The sequence below is a fragment of the Vulpes vulpes genome, chromosome 12, assembly GCF_048418805.1.
Source record: "Vulpes vulpes isolate BD-2025 chromosome 12, VulVul3, whole genome shotgun sequence".
Taxonomy (NCBI): Eukaryota; Metazoa; Chordata; class Mammalia; order Carnivora; family Canidae; genus Vulpes; species Vulpes vulpes.
The window spans coordinates 11,988,586-12,016,004 of record NC_132791.1 but is presented as its reverse complement, the minus strand read 5'-3'; the positions used below and the strand labels follow the sequence as shown (position 1 = coordinate 12,016,004).

The window sequence follows — 27,419 nt, the reverse complement described above, 5'->3', positions numbered from 1 at the left end:
ATAAAAAAACATCCTTGAGCGAAAGCCGACATGGTCATTTCTAGTGAAGAGTGAGAGAGATCGAGAGACTGGGAAACCTTTCTGAAGGTGGGGCCGTAGACATTTGGTTTCACTCCTCGTTGGGGAATCAGTCCATAGGGCTCTTCCCTGTAAGTAGAGCATGAAATGAGAAGGGAGCAGGTCACTTGATAATGGAGCTCTTCGAGGAGTTCGAGTCCCAGAGGACCATTGTGGTTGTGTGCGAAGGGACGATAACTGGTCTAGGAGGCTTCTCAGACCAAGACGCTTCAGAGACACTTCTCTGGCGTGAATTAACTCTGTCACTTTGTTTCCCACCCCCACCGTCTCTCCTCCCCTCTTTTTCCTCTTCTGCCCCTTACTGCCATCTTCCTCCAGGTGAGCATGCCTACAAGTGTTCCTGCTGCTCCTTTTCCACCATGACAATCAGCCAGCTGAAGGAACACTCCCTCAAGGTCCACGGAAAAGCCCTGACCCTCCCCAGGCCACGGATCGTCAGTCTGCTCTCCTCACACGCTCACCACTCCTCCCAGAAAGCTACCCCAGCCGAAGAAGTGGAAGACTCTAATGGTAATACTGGGCTTCGGGCCATAGCTAAGCACCGAAGGTCGGGGTGGGCTGGGATTCATTGCCAGTCATTCTTCCTGGAGGAAAGTTGAATCCAAAAGCATGACGGTTCAAGTGAAGGAAGAAATGGGGAAAGGTCGCAACAGTGTAAAAATGGGAGTGGGAAGGTGGGGTACCCTGGGTGAGTGTCTGGCGCCATGCAGAAATGTCAGGCTGGACTCGTGTGGGCAGTGCTTGCAGAAAGCGCACTCCCTGTGGGTGGACCAGCGTTGGGAGTCTTCTGTGTGGTTGTGAGCAAGAAAAGGAATGGGATATACCAGGCCGATTTATTTATTTAGTTACTTATTTATATCCTGTGTTGCTCTAAAAAAAATAACCTGCAAATCCAAAAAAACATATGCGTGAAGTGTCTGGGGTGTCATGTTATGCTACACAGAATTCAGAGGAGGGAGAAAGAGGGGTTGGGTGGGGCAAGTATGTCTGATTCTGTCACAGGATAATTTAGGGGTAACTAGTGATTTCCGATAACCGAAGGATGTTGAGAAAGCACCAGGTGGGAAGAGGGTCTAACTGCTCGGGTTTGGAGATTCAGAAATACAGAAAGCCATGGAGGGGTCTCGTCACTGGCAATGTACCCAAAGCTGTGGGGTAGGGGGGGAGGCTGCAGGTATGGCATAGTGAGCAAGAGGACAGCTTATTGTTTTGACCAGACCAAGAAGCAAGTGTTTTGATGGCTCAGCTCACCTCCGGGGACTGCAGAATCAGGTGCTTAGGACAGGAGGACGCGTGCAGATTCTCAGGATGTGGAAGACGCCAGGGCTGCTCCCTTCCCTGCCCCTCATGCTCCTTCAATCTCCTACCAGCTTGAGTTCTTCCCAGCCTGGGAGTGCACTGTTCCCAAGGTCTACTGTTCCCTTCATGGTGGGGGTGGGTGCACAGTGGACTGGAAGGAAAGTCCGTGAGCTTTTTTGCACAAAGGATTGGCTTTAAGTCTATTTTCTTTTAATGCCAGTTGTATTTTTCTGGGCAGTTGTGACTTCTACACTCACGTAGAATCAGGTAACAATACTACCTCCACTGATTATCTTGAGAGGTGAAGGAGAGAAGGCACATGTGTCAAACACCCTACACAACATCGGATGCATGGTGGATATTTAATAAAGAGTCATTTTATTGCTGCCATTTTTATTCTTCAATTGGGATTTCAGCCTTTGGAGCCACTTGTAACAAGTGTGAATTTGGGGTTATTTTTAGTGTAAAAAAGGAGAGCCTTTTCAGGTAACCTGCAGGCCTGACAGCCCAGCATGTCAACATGGTCTGATTATCAGATTATCCAAAGAGTAAATGATTAATCTTCCTTCATGAGGTCTGTAAAGACACAGCTTTGGGAGGAGAAGGGAAGGGGAGTCCCGAGACTAAAGCTGCCTTTGTTGAGTTAAGGAACTTGGTGGCCTCGCCTTTCTAGCCATCAAATGCTATGTGAAACACAAGAGTTCCCTACAAGTATTCCTGTCTTAAGGGACTTTGGCTTAACAAGGAAGGCTTGTTATTGTGACTGTGGCTTGTACAAAGTGAATCTCCTCAAGTGTTGTGTAGTAGTTCAAGGAGGATGAGGAAGTTTTCTTGGAAAACTTTGAATCTCAGAGCTGGGGTGGGAGGGCGCTGGGGTGGGGGTGCGGTGAGAGCGTATGCGAAAATGGACAGGTGTCCCCTTTGCACCTTGAGATTCTGGTCATTGGAAAAGATTGGTATACTGCAACAAAGGGCAAAATGTCATTTGATGTAAATTGTAAGATCTTTATTAACATCATTTTTAATTAATTGCTTTCATCTGAAATGGAAGCTACATTTGCAGAGCCATTTGGGTGAAATTGATCCATCCACACTATTTCCAGCAAGGACTTTTCCTGTGACATTTCTCTCAGTGTCATGCCCCCCCCCCCCGCCTTTGTCCTCTTCCCTTAAAAGGTGGGCCTCAGTCACAGAGCAAGGGAATCCTGCCGACTGCTCACTGTGTCTGAGTCCATCCTCTGCCAAGAGCTGTGCTCTGCACAGAAGAATCATAAATAAATACACTACCATTCTGGTCCTCCGGTAGCTTAAAACCAGATATTTAGAAGATGCTGTCAATATGGTTTTGAACCAACCATAACCCTAAGCCTGAGGTCTAACCTTTTTGGGGGTGATTTCAGATTCTTGGAAGTGAGACTACATTAGTACCTTAGGGTGAGTGGTCACAGAAATACAATGGTAGGATAACTCTCTGCTGAACACAGACAGTCTGTCTCTATTCAACCACAAGAAGATATCTGGCAATATATAAAAGTGTTTTCTTTTCTCATCCCTAGAAAAAATTCAGCAACTCTGAAAGCCCTGGGTGGCAACTCTTTGGACCTGCACTGTTTTTAATGTATATAAATAACCTTTATCAATGGGTCGGCAGTGATGAGTTTAATCTGATGAAAAAAAAAAAAAACTTGATGCAAAGGTGGGTACAGAAATAAGGCATCAAATGGGCTATTCTCATGAATAAATGGTTCTGTAGAAAGGATAATAGTTTATTCATTCAATAAATATTTTCTTGAATCCTTAGTGTAGGTCTTGCATAGCTTTGGGTGCCCAGGAAGGACTGAGGAGGTTGGAATTGGGGAGGACGATTTGCCGGGGAGCTGAGTGGTGGATTCCTAGAAACGCCTAAGTCTAGGGGATGAAAAAACAGCTGTGGGGCTAGACAGTAGCCTGTAAATCATGCCTTGAATGGTGTTTGAAACACGCATGTGAAATCCAATTGCACATTTTAATAGGGAGAAGCTCTGGGGCTGTTGGCTCTCAGTTCGGGTTTCCCACACTGCAGATGCCAGGACACTGTGAACACAAGCCCCAAAAATGTGTTGCAGGCCTGGGGGGAGTAGAGATCCATAAAACCAGGGAAATCACCAGTGTGTCCTTGGCTTTCCGATTCCCTAGCGAGGGATGTGAATAAAACTAGTTGACATGCTCACTGCTGTTTGCAGTGGTCAAATGCTTGCAGTCTTGAGAGCGAGCCAGTCTTCTCTGGCAGGAGGAAACAGGCTGAAAAAGAAGGTTCTTCCAAAGCTGCTTTCCCTCCCAACCCAGAGCCCAGCACTGCAAGGGAGGGGTGCTGAGAAGGTGGAGGGGAGATTTCACCCCAGCTGCCTGGCCACACACCTGTTCTGTCCATAAACAGAGCTCTTGGGCTCTGGGCTGTCCATCTTGACATGTTCCACCAGCATGTGAATTCTTTCTATATTCTCTGCGATCGGTTGTTGGAAGGAAAAGCAAGGGCTGTGTGGTGGTGGTTTTGTGTGTAGGATAATGGGAAGTGACACGTAATTGCTATTCTAAACAATGCATTAAGGGGAAATCATAAGGTTGTCAACAGAAGGAAGTGCTGCTGTGTTTGTGTTTACTGGATTCCTTCTTCTGCCATAGAAAATAGAGGACTGGGTTTTGTCACGCTTTTTTCCAAGTCTCTGCTTCCAGGATGGAAAAACACATAGACGCACACCTGTATAAAATAACCAAGAAACGAGAAGAACATGGTTTAGTATGAAGTTTGGTTAGGTCTCTGAAGCTCTGTGATACATGGATAGTGGCCATGTCATTGAAAATTGAGCCATATCCTTTCTACGAAGTCAAGCCAATGGTGACATTTCATTATTTTCCTTCCTTGAATTTTCCCCAAAGAACAGATTATTTTCTTCCTTCTATCTACCCAGTGATGCTGTATGGGATTGCCTGCTTTAGGAAGTAGCTACTGTGGTGCGTTTAAAGCAAAAATGAGATGCTAAGACCAGGCACCTGGGTGGAGGAGGACAACATAGTTTCTTCGTCTATGCCCTGATAGCGACCTAGAGAGAAGGCCACGAACTTTTGGTCGTGATACCTTTTTCTCTTTACAGCATTGGTCTGGATACAGTCCACCCAGTGGAGAAGTCTTTGCTGTTACGGGTCAGCAGGAAAATGTTGTAAGGAGCTTTGTGATTTTATTTTTTCTGTTAGTAAGAGATTTTCTGTTAGAATTTTTTCAGTTAGCTTTTCTGTTCTGAACTCTAGAATAATGCTTGAGAAGCACTGTTTTTACTCAGATACCTCTCACTAAAGAACTCCAGGCACTTGTCATATCAAAGTCCTGGGCATTGCATGGAGAACTTACCATTGGGTCACACTCCCCATTCCAGAGTGACCTCGCTAGCAGATACTGATGATGTGCTACTATCTCTGTGCTAGCTACCCACCTCTCCCCTCCTTCAGTATCTAACTTCTTCATTTCCACTCCCATGCCTTTGAATAGGCTCTCCTGGGAGCTTGGAAGGATTTCCTCCCTGTCTGCTTCTGTCTGTAAGCCTCTGACTTTCACTTTCTCTGAAGACTGACTTTTACTGGCCCAACCCTCTACTCTGGTAACTCTCAGGGCTCTGTTTGTACTTGTGGATATGCGAGTGGTTCTGCCCCCTGATTTTCTGATGGGAGCAGTTAGATGTAAGGACATATGAAATCCTAACTTCTTTTCAATGACCAGTGATTTCTTGGAGACATCACAATTTTCAATTCCTGTGTTGAGTCTCTATGTCTAACTTAACTCCGCAGAACCAAGTTAGGAGGGCACATGTATTTCATTTCCATTTAAAAGTAAAGTTCAAAAGGCAAACATTCTAAAGAGGAAACCTCAGAGACTGCTTTAACAGAAATTTTCTGACACGTTCTCCAAGAAGAGAAGATCTACCTTGATGAAGTGTTTTAAACATGGTCATTGTTCCCTGCATAACAAGCCCTTCTGTAGAGGTGGGAGATTGAAGGTGGAAACAGAGTATAAACCTTTCCAACCCTCAGAAGGAGACAGGGTGTAGTAGAGCTGGAGAGGTGTGGCATTACTAAAGTGGTCACCCGGTGGTAGAGCCAAGTGTACACAACCATTGACCCTCGAGGGGGCATGTTTGTTCTCCATATCTTTGGGGAGGGAGGGCGGGGGGAAATAGTGTTCGGCTGCAGTGAAATCCAAATTCAAAGAAACTCTGTAGAATGAAACCAACCAACAGAACCCATGGTTTAATGAGTTCTGAACATTTTCTATTCTACCTCAAAATCGTACCCACTGGGATTTTAACGTAATATATTGATTAGAGGAGACTCTTTTTTATGAGATTCATACACTGGTCAGTTTCTACCAAAATCAGGGATTGGCAAACTTTTTCTGGAAAGGGCCGGATAGAAAATATTGCCAGGTTTGTGACCCATACGGTCTCTGTTAGAGCTACTCAGCTGTGCCATTGTAATGTGAAAACAGCCATGAATACTATATAAATAAATGGACGTGGATGTGTTCCAATAAAACTTTATGTACAAAAAAAACAGGGAAGGAAGGCCAGATTTGGCTTATGGGCAGTGTGTCACTGACCTCTGCCCTAGATAACTGGGGGTGGGTGGAGGGGATTACAGCAATACCCATGAAATTAACCCAGCCTTTAATAAATGTCATTATCAACTTTTATATTTAACACGGAATATTCCTAGATGCCACTTAAAGTGTAACTTGACCTAAATATATTCTTTATTTCATATATGAAATGTAGGGCATTAGATAGAGTTTAAAAATATTAGCACATGAATTACATTTAAGCTTAAAAGAAAATCTTCTCTAAGAATTATGTTGAGTCTAGCGCCAAGCTATCAACTCATTTAACCTTGACTGCAGCAGTACTTGACACTTAAAAATTAAGATCTGAGATGCCTGCTTTTCAAAGAGAAGCTTTTCAGATTTCTAAATAGGTCAGACATAAAATTCAACCTTTAAGAGGATCCAATTAGTTGCTAGGGCATCAGACCTTCCACACAGGTTCCAATTGCAATCAGATTTCTCTTGGGGTGAAGGAAAGAAGAGGTGGTTTCTTTAAAAATGACAATAATGCAGTGGAGACTCTAGAGTGAATAATTGTGAAGTACAAAGATGTACATAGTTTCCAGTGCATAGGATATAAGGCATAATTTTAATGGCTTGACCATAATTTTTAGTAGGTTCTTCTGGTCACAAAATGATCTGACCAGAGAATACTAACCTTCCTGTTTTGACCTAAGAATTCTACATTAAAATGTGATCTAGAGTTTATTTTCATGCTTTTTATGAAGAATGGCATTTCTACTAAAAAGATTTAGAGGTTTGTGTCTCCAGTGATAAGACGGTATGGATGGATCTCCTGTCCTATGCCCAGCGGTCTTCAGACGTTAAGGTGTTAGAACTTGGCGTCCGTGGCAAACACGAAACCTCCAGAATCACCACCACCCCGAAGTCGAGTATCATGTGAAAGATCCTTCCCAAAGAACCCACCTGCCTGAGATTTCTGTGACTTTTTGAATTAGCCACAGTTTCATGTGCCAAGGATTAAAAAACATTTCAAGTGTAAGCTTTCTGTGTCCTGGGAACTTAGTCAACTAACCCATCTCCCTCTTCTCATGCCAAGAAAAACATTTGTTCATCAGAAATACAAGCTTATATATACTACTGAACTCATTCAGAGCTAGTTCCTCCAACACTGGAGTTTGCTTCATAACTCCATCTTTTTTTTTTACATCTTTTGGTGGACAGCTTAGATGTTACCTTAAGTCTCCTAGAACCTGTGTTGTGGGAAGTAACTGAAAGAAGAAACCTGTTTTATTCTTTGGCAGAAAATATTTTCTGTGATTGGTCAAATCATCTAAAACATTCATTTCGGTTCTTTTTGGAAAGAAAGAATTTCCCCAGTCTTCTCATTGCTGTTATCAAATTTTCTTTCTCTGTAACTAGAGCTAGATATTTTAGCCCTATTATATTTGATATAAAAATCCTTTTCGGGCAGCCATGGTGGCACAGCGGTTTAGCGCCGCCTTAGCTCCAGGGTGTGATCCTGGAGACCCGGGATCGAGTCCCACGTCGGGCTCCCTGCATGGAGCCTGCTTCTCCCTCTGCCTGTGCCTCTGCCTCTCTTGCTCTCTCTCTGTGTCTCTAGTAAATAAATAAATAAAATCTTTTTTAAAAAAATCCTTTTCTATAGGTTCTCTCCTCGCTTTCAAATACTGTTCTGTGCTAGAGGAACTTAGACAAGCAGAAAGAAAGGTATTATATTTTGAGGGACCAGCTTGAGTGAGCCATGATTCAGAGGTAGAGATCCTGGGACAGTCTTGCTGGATCCAGCAGAGGGTATGTCCCAAGCAAGAATAAGTATGCAAAGAAGATTTTTTTTTTTCAAGTGCAGAGATGGGAAGAAGATGCTAGAAATAATATTTTAGAAAACAACTATTATTTTTAAAAATAAATTATATGAGTTTTGATGATATAGACCAGAAAAGCATGTCCAAATAATATACACATTTTCCTGTTAAATCATTCATCATCCTAAATAATATTCTACAGAAAAACCTCAATTGCGGTGATTAAATAAAAAATGGCCAAGTAAGTAATAGCCAAAGTGACACGAGAGGTTTAGGCAGGAGGATCTGCTTGCTTTTTGCTTGGATTTACTCCCTTGTAGTCTGTGCCCAGGAAAGGATAAGTTCCTGCCACGGGGGCTCTTTACTTTGCAAGCAGTTTCAGAGCCATCAGGTCGACCCAAAGGAGATGTTTGGCTGCGAGTACAGAGCCCAGCTAAGGTTTTATTTACCAGTACACTGCTCTTCGAGAAGTCAGCCCAGGGCTGGGTTCTTCAGCTTCCTGAGGGACACAGAATATTCTTAGATGACTCATGCAAGCCACCCTCCTTATGTCATCTTTTATTTTAATGCACTGAGAGCCCTCCATCAAAGCGGCAATGATAGCCAGTCGAGCAACAGGGCCTTCTAAAGAACCCTTAATCTAGTTCTTGGCTTTTTAGCATTGCTAGCTATTTTTTCCTCCTTGACCAGTTTGAAAGTCATCCATTCTGGTTTTGTTATAAAGGGCTTCTCTGTGTCTCTTGTTTAATTCCTAAGGGATAAAATTTACCATTATTTTTATTTTTTTAATTCTGCTGATTGCCTTAAATCTGTTATCTGATTTAATATGTCTGATGAGTCAGGGGTACAAATTATTAGTCTCATTTTATAGAGCAGGAAACTGATACCCTGAGGAGTGACATGATGAGCCTGTCACAAAATGTGGGTGTGGGTGTGTATGGTAGAGCTTGTCTGAATCCAAAGCTTGTGCCCTTAACCTTTGTGTCGTCTCATGGCATTCTTGTAGTGGAAATGCACATCCACACATGATCCAGAGTGGCTAACGGACAACCTCCTCTTTTAATGTTTGGAGATCCTGGAATCTTCCAAAGGAAACTAAAGTCAAGTTTTTATTATTATTTTTTTAAGTTTTTATTATTGACTGAGATTTGGAGCTTAAGTTAATAGATAGATACACAGATAGTGTTAAGTTAGACCAGAATGGAGTGAAGTGAGAAATTGTGCACTTAGATTTTAATAGTTACAGCCATGGAGAGGAGAAGAAATTGAAGAGTCATGGAAGGCTTCTGGGGCTCAGGCTGGGCCTTGAAGGCTGAGTGTGTTTTACACGGTGGAAGTCCATGCAGGAAGTCCATGAGTCCATTACTCAGAAGTGAGTAAACGTAGAGAAGGAGGACTCCTGGGATATGCAGAGACCGATTGGGCCATACAGGAGGGTGCATGTTAGTGAGAGGAGAGTTGGCGAGGTGAGCAGAGGTGCAGACTGCAGTGGTACTTAGTACCAGGAAGACATTTTTAGTTTTTAGATGCAAGTTGAACAGGGAAGACCAGCAGCAAGGGCTCTATCTCCTTTGGAAGTGGGAGGGTACTTTTGAACCCTAGGTGAAATAAGCTAGCATCTATAGTCTTTGCATTAAGATGCCCACACAGATTATTCTTGATTACAAAAGTAATACCTACTCTTAATTAAAAAACAGCTTCATGGCAATATGTAAAATAAAATATAAAAGTCATCTGGGTGTTTGCTCTATACATACACAAACATAGGTTCTGTTTTAATTTTTTTTTCTTTAGAAAACTGGAACCATAATATACAAATTATTTTTTTTCATGTTTTTTGGTTCTCACTTGATAGGTTCTATCACTACTTGATTCACATTATATTTTAAAATATGAGGGTCTGTATCTCAAAGAACAAAAACCAATTCCCCTTCATATAATAAATATCAGGTTATTTAAAGGCTGCAATTATTTGTGTGTGAGAAAGAGAGAGGGAGAATGTGTTTAGGATGAGATTCTACGAATTAGATAGGGCCTTTGAGGTTTTGCCAATCAAAAATCCACTAATTGTGTTAATTTTAAGGCTCACTCATTGCTTAAAAATTTTCTTAAGTTTTTTTTTTCCTATTGCTTGAGGCTTAGTACATTTGAAATATTGGCAAATTGTCCATAAGTTAAATGACAGAATCAAGATTACAGACTGTCTAGACTGTTCTGAGTATGAGCTATAATGAGATTTTGCTAGGTGATAAATATAAAATATGCTGGGTAGCTTCTGACCCTTATATTCTCTTCCAGTACTAGACTTGCCAAATATTCTTATAATTGTTGCTTATCATATCTGTCTCCCCAGCTAAACTGTGTGCTCTCTGAGGTCAAGGACTGTTTCAGATCCCTAGCACTTGGCAGGCCATTCAATAAATATTTGTTGATTTGAATTAGGGCAGCAAAATGCGCCACATACAAGGAGAGCTGACAAAACAGTAGTTTATGTGTGGAAAAGCCTGGGACTTTTAGTGACTGTGAGCTCAGTTATGCCGCATAATGTTTGGAAAAAGCCAATGGAATTGGGCTGCATGTATACCATGATGTGCTGCCCTATACTGTGCACATTTCCTGGGTCTCACCTGTCTCCTTCAATTAACTAACTTTGGCCTTCTCCCCAATGACCACACCATATCCCTTTCAGCTTCTATGACCAAAGTGACTATTTCCTCCCAAGTGGCCAAGAAGAGGGAGAGCACATACCTTACTCTCCGCCACCTCTTGAGAATATTTCTGCTTCCTTCATTTAATGGTCCCTTTCAAATGCCTGCTCTCTGCTTATTTCCTCCTCCTTATCTTCTGGAATGTTCTTTCACTTTTCTCAGTGAACTCAGTGCCAGGTTCACCGCTTTCCTTTTGACTGCAGCCGTGACCATCATGCTCTGGAATTCCCAAGGTATTAGACTCAGTGATAATGACCCAACAAATAGTTGCCTCTCTTCAGGTAGAGAGACTTAACCTCCTTCCTGACTGTGTTCCAGCCACCATTCCCCGGTGCCTGAATTCACCCTACCTGCTTCACCTCGAGCATCTCTAGCTCTGAATTCTCTGTGACCTCTCTACCCATCCCAGGCCAGGTTAGCCATTTCAGAGGGGCTTTCCCCAGCATCCTTTTTCTCTTAACTCCCTTGTCCTTCACTGCTTTCAACTTGCCAGACTCCCACCCTAAAGAACCCTCACTCCACTTCTCTGATTTTAGCTAGGTGTCCTGGCTCAGATCCCAAGCTTCTCCAATCTATTATCAAGGTTACATTTGTAAACCACAAGTCTGATTTACTTTTAAGAATAAATTTGAGCTTATTCAGATTTATCCCTTTATAACGCCAGCTTACCTGCAAGTGTGCCAAGTGTTTCTCCTGAGTGAAAGAGACCAGAGTGGAGTCACAGCCACTGTGTTAGAGGTTGCAAGTAGCTGCAGTCTATCTTGCCTGCCCCAAAGCTAATAGTAGATCAATGGCAGGAGCAGCTATGTAGTTAATAGCTGTGGCAGTCACAAATGATTGTGCTTGTGCATTGTGATTTTACTGTTACTCTGTTTCACCGTTGTGGTTTTTTTTTAAATGTTGCCCATGGGTAAGTTTTTAATTAGGAATACAGAGAGGGGAAGATGAAGAAATCCACTCCTACCTTGCATGCAAGCAAGAATAATGCCACCAGCATGTCCGTTAAGAGAGACCACAATTGTGGTAACTAAGTCAAAAGCAGTGAAGTGTGAGTAACATTCCCAACTAACACATTGAAAGTGGTAAGTCCTGTATATTGTTATGTTAATAATAAGATCATTTTTGCTAAGACAGCTAGAATATACTTTTGCATCTTGGGTATGTTGCATAGATACGAGAACACTGGAAAACCTCGCTCTTGAAACAATCTAATTCTATGTGAAAGATTTATTTTTTTTCCTAGTGTTTTTCAGTGGCTTTATTTTTATGTGCCTCTACCCCTGTAGCTTAACAAAAAGGTTTATAGTGCTTTTCACTATATTTCTCCCTCTTCTAATTTTCTGTTATATTATCCAAACTTAAGTTATGCCTAGGGAAGACCATTGAGAACATAGATGTTCACCTACTGTGGATTGCCAGAGCAGCAAAGAGTTCGAGAACTCTAGGATGGAGGGGCGGTTCCGTGCAAGTCAGAGACAGGCTTAAGATTTGATTTAGTTATGTGTTTATTTATGGGCCATTTCCTAAACTGAGAGAAGGCCAAAAAAAAAAAAAAAAAAGTATGAGAAAGAAGTTTTGTAAACTAATATACCGAGCAAATTGGTGGTTTTCATACTCATCACCATAATCCCAATCAAAGGAGGTGACTCTACTTGACCACTTGAGCTGGCCACATAAAGCCATATATAAAGTTGAGAAGTGCCGAGGGTCACAGGGCCAGACCCTTCCTGCAGACCAAGGGGAGCAGCTCTGGGCTTCCAGTGTCCAGAAGGGTTATGAGGGTTAATGATACACACAGGTCAGCAACATCTGATGACACATTGAGCCTGATCCAGTTCTTCTGGGGCATTCTGGTGGCCGTGGCTCCCCTCAGGCCCTTGCACTCAGGGGAAGCATCCAGATGTCTCAGAGAACCTCCTTCCCAGCTTATAACCATTTATTTTCAGTGGAATTTTGGAGGTGGGCTGCAATACTGGCATCGAGTATGACTCTCCTGTGCATCCGTGGATTCCTTTTAACTGAGCAAAGCCACTGGCGCTCATGAAAATTAGAGGCAAATGCTCTCTCGGAAACTGGTTCTCTGCACAAGAATGTTAGGCTCCTGAGTTTGAGGTCTGGCTTGAGAGCTGCTATAGACCCAAACCCAGGAATCCATCCATACAGCAGGCCATGAGACACCCACCTGTGCAGCCTCGGCGGAGGTCCTGTCCACTTCCATCTCTCCGGAGTGTGCTACAATAAACCATCTACCTTTTCTGAGCCTCCATTTCTTACATGTAAAATAATGTTAATGCCACCTTTGTGGGATTATTTCGAGGATCAAGTGAGATAACATGTGGAAATGTGCTTTCAGATTCTAAGTGACTGTAGGAATCTTAGATATTATTAAAGTAGTATAATAGAAGCAAGTTTCTTGTTAATATATAATCAGTTGTCATCATCCAGAGATTGATGAGGATTTTTTTTTAATAAAATAGGAAAAAAATGTTCTTGTTTAGCCTTAGAAGCTGAATGAAATCTCTCACATCATGAGCTGTTTCTTGGGAGTCTAAAATAATTCAGTGTTTGGAAGGTTGTGTTTAATCTAGAGTCCTGTCGATCTAAATTTATTTGAACTTTGGAGCTTAATTGAAACCATCCACACAAGAAAGTCCTTAGCAGGGATGCCTGGGTGGCTCAGTGGTTGAGCGTCTGCCTTCAGCTCAGGGTGTGATCCTAGAGTTCCGGGATCGAGTCCCACATCGGGCTCCCTACATGGAGTCTGCTTCTCCCTCTCCCTATGTTTCTGACTCTCTCTGTGTCTCTCATGAATCAATAAATAAAATCTTAAAAGAAAAAAAAACAGTCCTTAGCAGTGGATGCCCTAATGGGCTGGGGAAATGCACTAAGTCCCCGCATCAGTCTCATTAGTATTAGTATTATTGGCCCTAATCAAAACATATCTTAATTAATGATAACTGTTGTTTACTGAATGTCTGTTGAATGAGTACTTTTACAAACGTCATCTCATTCCATTTAGTCCACACAACAATCCCATGAGACAGGAACCTTCCATAACTAGCTTCCTCCTATTTGCAGAAGGAGGTAGAAAGGCTTAAGAAGTCACTTGGTCACTACCTGGCAGATTGGGATTAAGGTGCATGTCCTAATCCACAGGCCCATCTCCTGTGTGACACTGTTTCCCTAAACCTCAGTTCTTGGATGTATTATTTTTCCCATGGGAAGTCCAAAAAAGAGGAGCTCTCTGAGCCCCTTTGGGAAAGGGCTGTCTGTGTTTTAAATATTAAAACCACTCTTGGATATGATTTTCTGTGGTTTGATTCTGTAGTCGCCATCTTAGCCTCCAAACCTCTTGAAAGAACCAGTATTCCCAACTTACACTTACTCACCACTTAATTCTTTTCTTAAATTGCTGGGATCCCTGTTCTGCCTTCAGCCCTTCATTGAAACCACTCTCATGAAGGGACCTATCAGCTACCTCAGTGACATTTCCTTGGGGAGTCCCTCCCTGTTCGTACCTGCCGCCTCCTCTTCCCCCCTTGCCCTGTCTGGCATCCCTGGCAGTGTCACTCTGGCCCCTAGCACAGTAATGAAATGGCTTGCCCAAGGGTTGATGAGGACTCCAGACAACTGAGTCCATGGCCTCTGCTCCTGCCTCATCCTTCTTTTTTTGTCCGTGGCATTTAAAACTGCTGACTTTCCTCCCAGGAGAATTCTCCTGTGGTTTGGGACCTGCTGTCTCTTTTGGGCTCTCCTCTGGCCTCGCTGGTAGTACCTTGTCTTTACTCTGTTTTCAACTGCTCTTCCTCCAGCTGCCAACACACAGACTGTGGGCCAGTCTTCCCTCCTCTTGGTCTGGTCCTTGGAGCCCCCCCCTTCACAGACATGTGGAATCAACTCACTGTTTAAATGATGCTGCCAAAATCTCAACCTCCAGCCTAACCTGTCAGGTTTGGCTGCAGACTTTCTTTTCCATCTGTTTCTCGCCTTCTCTACCTGGGGTTTTCTCACAACCTTCACCTCCAAGGTTCTGGAAGGGAACTCCTTGCCTTCTTCCCAGACTTGTCCCTCTCCCAGCGCTCATGGTAGCCAGCTGGACTCATCTGTGTTTCAGGTCTTGGCCCACGATCCATCAGCCGCTCAGCTGCCCACAAAGTCCTATTGTCCTCTGTCTCCCGACATCCTCTCATACCCACCCTTCCTTCCTATACCGTCTCTTACTGAAGCCATCCCCATATCCCCTCCACCTGCAGACTCCTCCCTTCACCCACTCCATACATAGTTGAGTCACATTATTCTCCTACTTCCAAATCATTAACAGCTCTACGTAGCCTGTTTATGTTTTGTTTTGGTTTTGGTTTTTTTGTTTTTGTTTTTGTTTTAGATTTTACTTATTTATTCATGAGAGACACAGGCAGAGGAGAAGCAGGCTCCCAATGGGAGCCTGATATGGGACTCGATCCCAGGACCCCAAGCTTACAACCTGAGCCAAAGGCAGACACTCAACCGCTGAGCCACCCAGGTGCCCCTACAGTTAAAGAACATTCCCACGCTCGACATTCTCCACGCCCACTCCTAGCTGCCCCTCCTGCCTCTGTTTCCACACGTTCACAACCTACTAGACCTTCAGAGCCATGTGCAGATTCCTCCACCTTCATGATGCTTCTCCTGATGTCCATGATGTGTCAGCTCTCCCTTCTCTGAAATCGTCTGGTGCCATGGCCTCCCTCTTCTGGGGACTTGTAGTCCATCCTGCCGACTCTGTCATAATGCCAGAAAAGGAGCTCATTCAGGACAGGAGTTTTGTCCTGCTCATCTTTATGTTCTAAACATCTGGCACAGGGTCACTTTCTTCCTACAGATGTCCTATCAATGTAAAATGAAAGTTGGTTGTGTCCTACAATGTTGAAAGCAATAAATCTAGATTTAAATTTTCTTCTCACTGCAGAACCCAGTTGTCTTCCAGCCATTATGCTAACAAGGAATGGATAGAAATGCCCTCGGGCATTTGCTCTTTTCTTTGGGGGCTCACTCATTTGCAGTGTGCACTGTAGTAATCTCCCCTAACAGCCCGAGAACTCTTGAAATAAGAGCTATGATGATCTTTGTATCCATCAAATACCCAACATATCAACATATCATAGTTCTGTTTGTTGTGGATAAACAGACCATTTGTATAAAGCTAATCCAAAAGAATATTGAATCACTTAACAAAAAAATATTTTGTATAACATCTAAATGAATGTAAGAAAATATGTATCGAGTCCTTGGCTTGACACATGGCTACTAAAATTGAGTAAAATACCGATCTAGAAATATTTTGGATGTTGCTGAGGCCCTGTATTTGGAACACAGACCACAGGATTTTGGTTGGACCAACGCATTTCTCATATTTGCCAGCATGTGGACATACCACTTGGTTCCCTGTGCTTTCTTGTTAGTATTTGGCACATGAATGGTCAGTAGGGAGCAGAAAAGGTAGCCTATTGAGTTTCTGTCTTTCCTTCCCATAGAGTAGGGCCATAATCTATTCCAGATGAAAGTCTAGTACATTCAGTAGAAACAGTGGGAACTGAATTTCAGATGAACACTTCCAACCTGCTAGTAAAATCCAGAGCAGAAGAGATACTACATAGGTGTTTTCTACTCAGCAAAACAAAGTATGGAGTCACAGACTGCCGCTAATCTTCCCTCGGCAATAATGAACTTGCTGCTACTTGGTTTTTCTCACAGTGGGAATGCATTTAGCATTTATAGCAAGCCATCTTCCCCCAACCCAAAGGTCGTTGGTCAAGGGTTGTGGGTACAATTTAGAGACATAGAAAAGGTAAAAATGTGAGGGCTATATCTCACCTGGTTCCTGCTTAAAACCCTCTGAGGGCTGTCTACTTTGCCTTCAGAATAAGTTCTGAGCTCAGCATGAAAGTTGTTTTCTGGGTCCCCCATTTCTGTCTGGGATCATTCGTCATCCCTCATCCCTGCTGCATATGGGGCTGCAGCCACGCAAATGCTCTGGTTCACAGACTCCTGCAATCCTATCTTGCACCGCAGGCCTTGTGGTCCCTTCTGCCCAGAACATCCTTTGCTGCCCTTCCTCCTCATTATTCCATTCACTTGGCTAATTCCTACTCATCCTTGAAAATTTGAGTGTTTCCTCCAGAAACCTTCCTGTCTGGCTGAGCAGCCTCCTTTTTGCTCCTCATAGATCTTTGAGGTCTCTTTAGTGACCCAGCACTGATCATTCTCTGCTCTGTCTCCAGCTCCCCCAAGACCATTGGCTTCTTGAAGGCAAAGGTCATCATTTTATTTTTGGGTCCCCAGAGCATGGCAGATTACTTTGCAAACTATGGGCACTCGAATGAGTTATTGGAGTGACTGAACCTAGAAGTGTTGATGTTCATGGTGCCACACACTGGCCACGGCACTCAAAAGGCCCAGATGTAGGACGTGTGATGGCAGGGCTACTTCTTGGCACAAGCCCTTAGGTTTCTCATACTGAGTGCTGGCCAAATGCTCCAGGCTCAGCCAAGCCACAGGTTCCCAAGCAAGCTTAGATGCCCTCATTAGTCATGAAATTAAATCCAAAATACATGCATGGTGAGAAATTTGAGACAAAATCCCTCACAGCTAGTAGGGAAAACCAGATAATCAAGCAGTCCATATCTAGAATAGATTGCATGGCAGGAAGTGCTGTCCAGAGGAGAACAAGGTAAAGGAAAGGGAAGGTGGGGGCTGCAGTGTCAGGTGGGATGGTTTGGGAGACAATCGTTGATAATGAGGATGATTGCCACACCTATAAATTGGATGCCCAAGGACCTCACTCAAACCTGGAGGTGAGCTTGAAAAAAAATCTGAAAGGAAGTCAACCCGAGAAGGCTTGCCAGAAAAGTGTCTAAAGTTTGGAAATGAAATTTGCTCTGACAACTCTTTTTGCAGCAAGTTGATTTGTGACCATGCTGTGTGCATTGTTATCCAACAAAATGGGGCGAATCATTGCGTCTGTGGTGTTATTCAGGTCAAGCCCTGCCTTTGAGCTGAATCCAAGCTCCACCATCACAATCCCTCCCCACTGCAGCCCTCTCCACCTTCCAAATAAGCTGGTGGGCTGTTGCCAGAAGTAGCAGTGCGGTTGGCTTTGCCCAGAATCAGTCAGTCAAAAACTACCTGCCGAGCTCCTACCACGTACCTGGAGCTGGGATGAACGTTAGTTACATCTGTTCAGAGCAGTGGTAGAGATGCCCGTGCCACTCCATCCCGCGGTCCAGTTAAGGAGACTGAATTTTCCCATGGATAGAAAACACTCCAGACATCCTAAAAGGCAGTTGATAATTTAGTGCAAAATTCCCTGATGTAGACTTTAACTGCTGTGGAACGGAGACCCTTAAAGCACTCCTTTGGGTACCTCCCACTCTGGCTTCCTCTACGTTGCCCCACGCCATGATGTTTGCCAGTCTCCATTTTATAAGTGAGGAAGCAGAGGTCTGCTTAACTAAGCCTCTCCAAGGGGCCTAGGTGCCCCTCTAGGTAAATGAGAGGTTGCCTTTTTTCACACTTGCTCCCTTGGTTTTCCCATTTCATAAGGTCTCGGTGAGACCTCCTAAGAAGCCCTTGACATAGGTGCTAGACCTAGAGCTGGTGGAGACGGGAGATGGTGAACCTGGATCTCACCACCTGTCCCTCATCCTTGGATGCTTTCGCCCTGCACCTGAGCCAAGCCCCATGAGCAGGCGAGTTTAGTGTGAGCAGAAGAGCTGCTAACCCAAAGGAGGAACCTCCTGTTTTAATGATGGTTAAAAATGTAGCTTAACTCAGAGCCAGGTTTTTCTTCCTTCCACGGCATGGGAAAGAAAAGGAAAAACGGTAAGAAACCCACTAGGTTTGTTGGTTAGGAGACTCCTGCCGCCTGGAACAGTTTTAGCAAAACTCTGTGCTTTGAAGTGTGGCTGCTTGTTCTATTCTTGATAAACCATTGCCTTTCTCACCTGATTTCCATATCATCACTTAGAGCTCTACACGTATCTAAATATATATGCTTAAACTCAGATGTGTTCTTTTCTCCTGATTATCTAATCTTTGAAGAAATCACGACAATTGTTCCCTGCCCAGGCCTACTGCACTGTTCATAGCAAGCCATCCATTGTGACCCGAGTCCTTGAAGTCCGTAGGCATCTTCTCTCCAGTCTGGTCTTGAGGAGGAAGCTCTGTGGCCTTGCCCACAGCCCGTGAGCTCTCAATGCCATCTGAAGTTGCTAGCAAGCACTCTATGGTTGAGGCCAAGTCACTGATATAAAGAGGCTTTTGTACTCAAAAGTTTTGCATTGATTTTCAGTGTGGTGGTAAAGACATCTATATGATCTAAACGAACAGCAGGAAACGTTACTTCCTCATCACACAATTCAAAAGAGTCACAGGTGAATTTTGCATTTGGTATTGTAAGAGCTTCTCAATTAACAATGGCAGATGCCACCTAGAGCTTCCTTCGAAAAAACATTAGAAAAAGGCTCCTTTACTATACATTCGTTTGTTGCCCTACAAATTTCTAGCCTGCTTCAAGGAGGGTTGTGTTGTTTTTTTGGTTTTTTTTTAGATTTTATTTATTTATTCATGAGAGACACGCAGCTAGAGAGAGAGAGAGGCAGAGACCACAGGCAGAGGGAGAAGCAGGCTCCATGCAGGGAGCCCGGCATGGGATTCAATCCAGGGATTCCAGGATCATGCCCTGGGCCACAGGCAGGCTCTAAACCGCTGAGCCACCCAGGGACCCCCCCGAGGAGGGTTTTTAAGAACACATACTTTGAGTAACAACGTTTAGTGCAGAAGGAATGCCCACAGTGTTTGTTAATGACTATGGCAGAAAAGGAACGTGTTTTTGAAACGAGGGGACGCAGGGGCCCCGGGTTATGTTCCTGTTCTCCATTGACTGGCTGGGGAGCAGGAAGTCCTCTCTGCTTTGCCAAACCACCACAAGTCTCCATACAAAATGCCTTGTCTGAATGCTACATACCTCAGATGAGAGTGCGTTCCTGATGGAGAAAAATTGGTAAAACAGTTTATACGGTGAAAATATAGTAATAAATGTGTGCAAATAATCCATGAATCCCTTCTCATGCATTGCAGAGGGCTCCATTTTCATGGCCGTAGAAGTTGACTGTAGAAAAGTTACGGTGCATTTATATATGTGGTGCCATTTACACCTGCACATTTTACAAAGGTCTGTGCCTGTCGCTGGGTGCTTTAAAAAAGGAGGAGAGAGTTGCATATGGAATCAACTAAAGTGGCTGCCAGGTAGCCTGATAATCATCTGTTTCAAAGTTTAGACTTAAGAGCTGATGTAGGGTCAAAAGCAGAAATTATGCCTTTGGCTTCTTGGGGTGGCCATGGGTTATGAAGTTCATGCCATCCAAACTCTCAAGTGTTCCAGAAGCCATTCTCCAGGTAATTAAAAAAGGCCTCGGCTTGTCTCAGTAAAAGTAGCTTGTTTCAAACGGGAAGCTTCTATCAATCTCGGTGTCCAGTGCGAGAGTGCCATTTGGTTAATTGGATTTTCCTTTTGAATCCAGTTTTCCAGGGCACTCTTTTCAGTTTGAACTCTTTTTGGATCTTAGTAACATGTTTATTGAGCACCTGCTTTGGGCCAGACCATGACCTAAGTTCTGGGGGATACGAACTTTTAAAAAGTTATATCCATGCATGCTTGGATAGCCTGTTTCAGAGAGATCCTAGTTTGGCAGAGGTAAAATAACTGCAGTGCTCCATCTTGAACACTAGTAGGAATTTTAATAATTATATCTAGAAAGATCAAGGAAGATCTTTACAGTAATGGCAGATTTAAACTGAGTTGAGTTTTGAAAGATGGTAGAAGTTGGAGAACGCTGAAACCTAAGATGAAAGGCATTGCAAGACTGCATGACGCGGTGAAAGAAAAGCACACAGTGAGCGTTAGGAGCCTTCCGTGTGGCCGGCAGTGAGCAATGTGGATGTGGGGTGCGGTAGGTCTGGACAGGTGCAGGAGGGTGGGAGCACCACATGCAGAGTTTGGACTTTTTCCTGTAAGATGTGGTGATGGTCATGTTTGCTTTTAGAAAAGAAAGGAATTTTAGGAGGAGAAGAAACTTGAAAATAGAACGCTCGTCAGGAACATCTTGCAGTGGGAGTTAATGCGCGCAACCACAGGGCCTGAATAAAAGCCATGGCCATGGAGTAGCAAGTGGATCACAGAGTAAGTGCTGTTCAGGGGGGATGAACCAACGGGGCTTTCCACTCATTGAACACATTGAATGAAAGAGAGAGATGAATCAAGGATTTGTTCTAATTTTGTTGACTGGGTGGATGGTGATGCCATTTGCAAAATAAACCACAAAGAGACAAATGGTTTTGTGGCCCAAATATAGGGCCTGGCAAACTGCAAGTCTTAGCAGGCTTAGGTCAGACTTGCCTAGATCCCCCAATAGAGCAAGAACATGAAGCTTCGTGTAAAATAAGGCCTTGAAAGACCCTTTCAATGAACTTAAGTATGATGGGACACTAAATCTCAAAAAGAGAAGATGGCCCTTTTTTTTTCTGTGTTTTTGTCATTTTGAAGACTAATTTTTTGTTTTGTTTTTTTCTCATCTATTCCCTGATCATATTTCAAGGTTTTGTTTTTACTCATCAGAATGACAGGAAGTTTTCAAAGTGTGTTTCCTTCAAGTTTGGCCTCAACCTTATTTTCAGGATTAGGCGTTTGTTTTTCCATTTGCCTCCATGACAACCAAGCCCAGAATTCCTATATATAGTCATCCAGCGCCCATTGTCCCCCTGGCCATTGTAGCATAATCTTGTGCATCCAGGCCAGAGAGCTCCACTGATGATGGAAGACGAGGAGGTGCCGGAGTCCTTGGCCTGGAGATTTTCAAGGCATAATCAAAAGAAGGAAATAAAAGAGTGTGGCTGCCTCTAGAGATTTATGTTCCCCTTTAGACACTATCCAGAAGGAGTTGAAATGGCTCATGTTCCATAGCTTAGTTTCTAATATGATTTTCTTTTGGAATGGCCCATAGATAGAGAACATTTTCGAGACTCTTCAAAGGAAATGCTTGGAAAGTTGCATTGATGATTTGTAGTTGGTGGTATTCTTCTGAATGCCAAGTTCTGCTCTGTGTTAATAGCATGAAGTAAACAGGTATCTTGAGAAACAAAGGGAGTTAAATTGAGTTTCAAAGGGATTCAGGTAGAACCTAAGAAAAATTCTTAAACCTTTTGAGTCTGTGAATCATCTTGACAGCATATTGTTTATGTAACTTAAAATGATAAATGGATGGATGGATGGATGGATGGATGGATGGATGGATGGATGGACAGGCAGGCCGGCCTAGATTTAAGAAAGTAGTCCACAAACTCAATCCAGCAACATTTTCATAAGTACTTTACTTGATGAAAGGACCGTGAGTCTCTGTGGCTGTAAAAGCTTGCAAGCTACTACTTCTGCCAGTCTAAAATGTAAGCTCCACAAGGATCCTTGTTGTTGTTGTTGTTTTCACTGATGTATCCCAAGTTCTTAGAGGTGCCTGGCACACAGAAGCCTCTCAATAAATATTTTCTGAATTAACAGAAAATTGGGAACAAATCTGTAGACCGATGCAGTAGAAACTCCATTTGGTGTAATCAATACCCACATTCTCAGTTATATTTGAAAGTCTCTAAATGCAGGGAATCCTTTTTCAAATTCCTTAAGCATTTTATTTTCACCTACAAAATAGATTCACTCTCCAGCATCATGATGTAGGGTCAAGCGTGTGTATTGGAAGTCCTTCGATTGAAGTTCCGCATTTCGTCTCTTGCATAAACCACAGGCACCTCCATTGAATCACGTGCTCCTTTCAGATTTGGTTTCTTTTTAAGTGGAGTGGTAATTTAGACATTTGTGGAACAGTCTTAGAGGAGAGTCCTTCTAGATTTTTATGTTCTCAATCTTTTATAGTTGGTCTTGCCAAAACATAATTTGACAGAAAATTTTTTTTAGCAACTTGACTTTATCAAGTCTTTCCAAAGCAGTCAATGTAGCTTTCATAGAAATGACACTTTATGCCCACATTTCATCCTTTGAGGTAATATTAATTACATTGAACAAGCTCAGTAACAAGTACCACAGGCCAAAGAAGTCTAGGAGCAAATAAAATGGATTCTTGTTAGCATTAACTCAACTGTTGGAATCAGAAATGGATGGGCCCGCTGGAGGGTGACCCACAGCACCAGTCCAGACACTGTTGCCATCGGTCTTCTTTGGTCAGGATGTTTTCAGGTCAGCGGCATTGATCTGGCCAAATGTGATGGTGGAGGTTGCTTAGGGGAACATAGAAGTGTAATGTGAGGTGTAATGAGATCAGGGCGAGAATCCTGATGTGTCTGTGCTGACGAAGCACAGAAGAGAGCGGATTGTTGGGAAAAATCATCACCATGTAGATGGCATTTCAGCTGAGCTTTGAAGGACGGGTAGGTATTTGCTGGGCAAGAAGAGGAGGAAGGGCACTGGTAGCCCCAGTCAAGAACTCCCAGTGATGAATTAAATAAGTAGAATGTACAAGGAATGGGGAACTAGCTAGAAATGAGGCTGAACACGTGCTCTGGGGCCAGACTAAAGAGCTCTGCATACTGCACTAAGGAATCAGGACTTCACCTTTGGGCACAGGGGGGCAGGGTGGGGGAGGGGTTAGGGCTAATCTACCATAACCACGTAAATGATACATGTTGCCTGTAGGTCTTTGATGGGCATGTCGGTTAGACTAGAGCAGATATCTGAGGAAGGAAGACCAGATAGGAGGCTGTTCGAGCTGCCCATGCAGGATATGAGGGCCTGAATGAACAATGGGAAGGAAGGCCTAGAGAGGGGAACAATTGGAGCTGAGTGTGACCTGTGTCTCTAGGGCGGGGTACTTGGCTGAAGAGCTGCTGCCAAGGACCGTTTGGAGGAAGAATCTCACAGCTGAAACTGGAACGAAATGGTGAGCCATTAACTAACGTTCAGACACATGGGCAAAGGAACAAAAAGGGCACAAGGAGAAGTTTGGGCAAAGAGGAGGTCCATCTTCACAGCATTGGGTTTAAGGAGTCTGACATTTTTTTCAGCGTTACATGAAAACTCAAGCATCTCAGAGCTCACTGGGCTTCTCATGACAGCAGGATTCTCTCGTCCCCGCAGATACCTGGGTCACTAGCACATGTGTGCAAACACATAGACTATTTTTGTCTTTTCCCCAAGTTTATTAGGAGCTGTGTGATAGAAGTTGTATGGCATTCCCAGGGTTTCCCAGCTATTAACTAAAGTACATCTTTAACAGCTCCCTTGATATTGTTAACGTGCCCTTCTCCAATTTTCTATGATTTCTTGACTGGAAATAGTGGGCTGTGTTTCCAGCATTTTGTGGGTCCCACCTCCACCCCACCCCCCCCATACTTTGGATATTTACAATAGTCGTGGTTAAATTATCCACAGGTAATATTCTATTTCTGGTTCCTTACACTACCAAACTTGAGTTGTTAAGTCGCCTGCTTTTCTAAAGAAAATTACGATCCATGCATTATTTTGAACTTTCTATGCTATTTTAGGAGATTTAAAATTCTCCCTTATGCAATCTACCCCACTCTCGGGTGTACATATTTTTCCGTTCAGACTCATCCTCTGATCTTCACTCCTTTTCCCTGTCAGGATTACGTGACTTTTTCTCATTGTGTTAAGAATGTAGTTATTTCATTTTCTATTTCTGACTTAAGGTAGAAGTGTGGTGAATTGAACATTCCAGCATCTTCATGTCAAGTGTTGACTTCATTAATGAATGCACTGACTAATACTCATTATTAATGGGCACTCAAGTTTCTCTTGACAGTTTTGATGTTGCTTCTTCTCCACTAGCTCTTGGTGGATGCCTCTATGAGGAGGTTTATTTTTTTGCATTTATTACAATCAGTTATTTACATGTCCATCTGAGATGGTGAGCTGCTTGAGGGCAGGAACCCGGTCCTATGCCCCAAAACTGAGTCTCCTGTTGACTTAGATGCTTGGTATATATTTGCTGAACAAATGGATATAATGGAAGCCTTTGCCCCCTGCCTCTGGACACCCCTAAAATTTGCTTGCCTAAGATCCTTTGTCTTTTATTTTTCTCCTGGTACTTACTTGGTTCATGCTGACCAAAGAGGCTGCCTTCCAAAGTCTGCATGAAAATCTAGTTCAAATAGAATTAAGTGTGGTTGCTGACACCAAGATACTTCTGCCACTTTTGTACCTTCACTCGCATCCTCTCTGTGGACCTGTAGAAAATTGAGAATTGATCTTCCCGTACAGCTTCCTTTTTGGATCACTCAGTGCATAAGGGGGCTGTCCTCCACAGCGCCCACAATTTACTGCCCAATTGATTCCTACTCTTCTTGTGTCTTCCTTAATCTTGCAAGAGTTAAATTCTCCTGTTACTGTCCATTTGTTCTCCTTGCCTCTTTTATTCCTTCTTCAATCAATGGAGTAAGTTTGCTAGACGTGGAGAAAGCTGGTGTTGTCCCAACAGCACGGCCTGCCCCCCATCAGGCCCCAGCCCTGAGGAGGGACCCCTCGTGTCTTCTTGGACTTTGAATCCCTACAGCCAGCACATAGCCTGGCACTAAGAGGGTATTACCTCAATGTTTGTAGCCTAAGAATATTCAAGAACTTCATCCTGTTATGCTTATTTACTCTCAGAGTTTACTTGTTTATCATTCGCCTTTATAGAATCGAATTTCTTGTGATTGTTTCTGGGCTGGCTGATTTTTAGAGAAAAAAGAAAGCGAAAACCCTCACACTGATGGTCCCCTGGATTTGGCTGGCATTCTGGGAGATGGAATATAGCAAGAAGAAATCTTCCATTTCTCCAGGAGCATGGAACACTCAAATGTTCTTTCTCCTTCGTCTGACTTGCATCATGGGACCCAAGGTCACCACCATTGGGTATAGATACTTGATGGGCAAGACTCCAATTTTAGAGTCAGATGAGCCTTTGTTCAAATCCAACCCCTGCCTGTTACTCGCCGTATAACCAACTGCCTCAACCACATCATGGGGAAAATTGGGATGAGAACCTACAGTGCACACCGTAGCTATGAGAATTAATTGCTGGCTGTTCAGTAAATTCCAAACCCACATCTGTAGGCACCATGACCGTCTGTGCTAGAATTCTGGTTTGATCCAGATTTTACAAAAGAAAATTATCTTTATAAAGACAGTTACAAAATGGACAGCTACATGTGACTTAGATTTATTTTACTACTCTAGCTATACATGATAACGTAATTTCCAAAACTTTGCACGTAAATAAAGTCCCGGGTCAGAGAATTAAACTCCTAGCCAGCAGGTGTGTCTCAGGGTTGAGTTAGGAACGCAGGGACCAGCCTGGTCTCTGCTGTTGGTTCTGTAGTGTAAGCGTTACTGGCCATCCAGGTGATAAAGCTGTAACCTGAGTGACCACCTCGGGCTCAGTCTCCCACTGGATTCACACTTCTGTGCTTCCGTTGCTGTATTTCTCAGGGACTGCAAGCCCGGCTGTCTGAAGCACAGAGTTTTTTACTTTCTGTGAGCTCGGAATGAAGGGAGTAGTCGTAATGATGATTTTTAACCTCCATGACGTATCCTTCACTACTAACAATCGGTTTGCCATTCTAACCTGGGCACAAGACGACCGTCTTCAGGCTGTGCCTCGTGAACAAGCTGGAATTTGATGTAGCTTAGCAAGTGGGCTTTTTTTAAGATCGGTGGAATCATACACGCTCACGTCTTTGTCACTTGAGTGCCCAAAGTGCTAAAATTGTACATTATTCACAAACTCCCAAGTGAGAGAGAATGAGAGACATGGTGTGTCTTGGCACCCGACAGGAAAGTAAAGCTCTAAGAAGACCCAAAAAGTTGTAACCTGGGCGTTATTACCGAGGTACCCTCAGCAGTGGGATTTGCCTATTTTGCTAAATAAACCCTGTCCGTCCGATTTTAACCAGGAAAACAGGAATTCATAACACGGTCCAGACGGCTGTTCCTCTTGCACTGCCATTTAAGAAGGAAGGGCGATGAGCCTCCCTTTCTTGGAATGCTTTCCCCACGACTTCTTGCATTTCTGTTTCTTCAAGTTTCATGTCACATATATATACCGAAGTTAAAATTTAGAATTCGATTTTTGGGATGGATGGAATAAAATGCAAGTAGACCCTAGAGACAAGAAAAATGTGTGAAATCGAAGGAGACTCCCTTCCCTGGGAGGGAGGCTCCCGGAGACATTAGTGCACGTGTGAAGCTGGGGTGGGCGAGAGGTAGGGGAAAATGAATTTACCTGGCTTGTGATCTGAGTAGGAACAACTGATTTCTCGACCATTCCGCTGGAAAGTCGGGGTCTGTGACTGAGGCGACTCCCAGCCTCCGTGCTAACCTGCAGGACTCCCTGAATTGGGTGCTGTGTCCCGGAGGGAGCTGCTGGCTGCTTTTTGAGAGATGGACCATTCCTTGGGACATCCGATGTGGTCTCTGGGTAGCCTTGCGGGTGGTGGCCTGCCCACAGGCAGCGGGGCCTGGCTTTGGCCTTGCTGGGCACGGAATTTCGATCCTGCAGCGCAGATTGCAGACCAGAAGGCGGGGTGCTGGCGGGGGCCTTGGCGGGGCGCTGGTGGGGCCAGGCCCGACCCGCAGCCCCAGCCTGTGTTAACAAGAGAGGCGGAGTGTGTTTTGTGCTACATTGTGCGCGTGTTTTAAGCAGAAAGTAGTCTTGAGAGCTTAAATAGAAAACATCTTGAACAATCCGTGCGGTGGTAAACAAACCTGCTATTGAAAGGAAGAATGAGAAGTTGACAATTGCATTATTGTGATCCTGAGTGGGTTCATCAGCTAGGGTTGAGGAATAAAGAAGGCAGAGATAAAAGACTTGAGCAAAATGA

At 43.7% G+C, this 27,419-nt stretch overlaps 1 protein-coding gene across 33 annotated transcripts in view; it reads left to right on the top strand.

Moving 5' to 3' along the window:
* The window catches only part of ZNF462 (zinc finger protein 462), a 136,486-nt gene that overhangs the window by 72,281 nt on the left and 36,786 nt on the right, over positions 1–27,419 (top strand). For 18 of the 33 annotated variants that reach the window (XR_011995441.1, XR_011995429.1, XR_011995435.1 and 15 more), the window contains 2 exons: positions 397–588; positions 23,402–23,479. Coding sequence is in view for 4 of the 33 variants with exons in the window: in XM_072727781.1 (XP_072583882.1) it covers positions 397–588 (192 nt within the window). In the remaining 29 variants the exon portion in view is untranslated. The remainder of the gene's footprint in view (positions 1–396; positions 589–23,401; positions 23,480–27,419) is intronic. The other 15 variants (XR_011995437.1, XR_011995451.1, XR_011995446.1 and 12 more) reach the window with 1 other exon arrangement.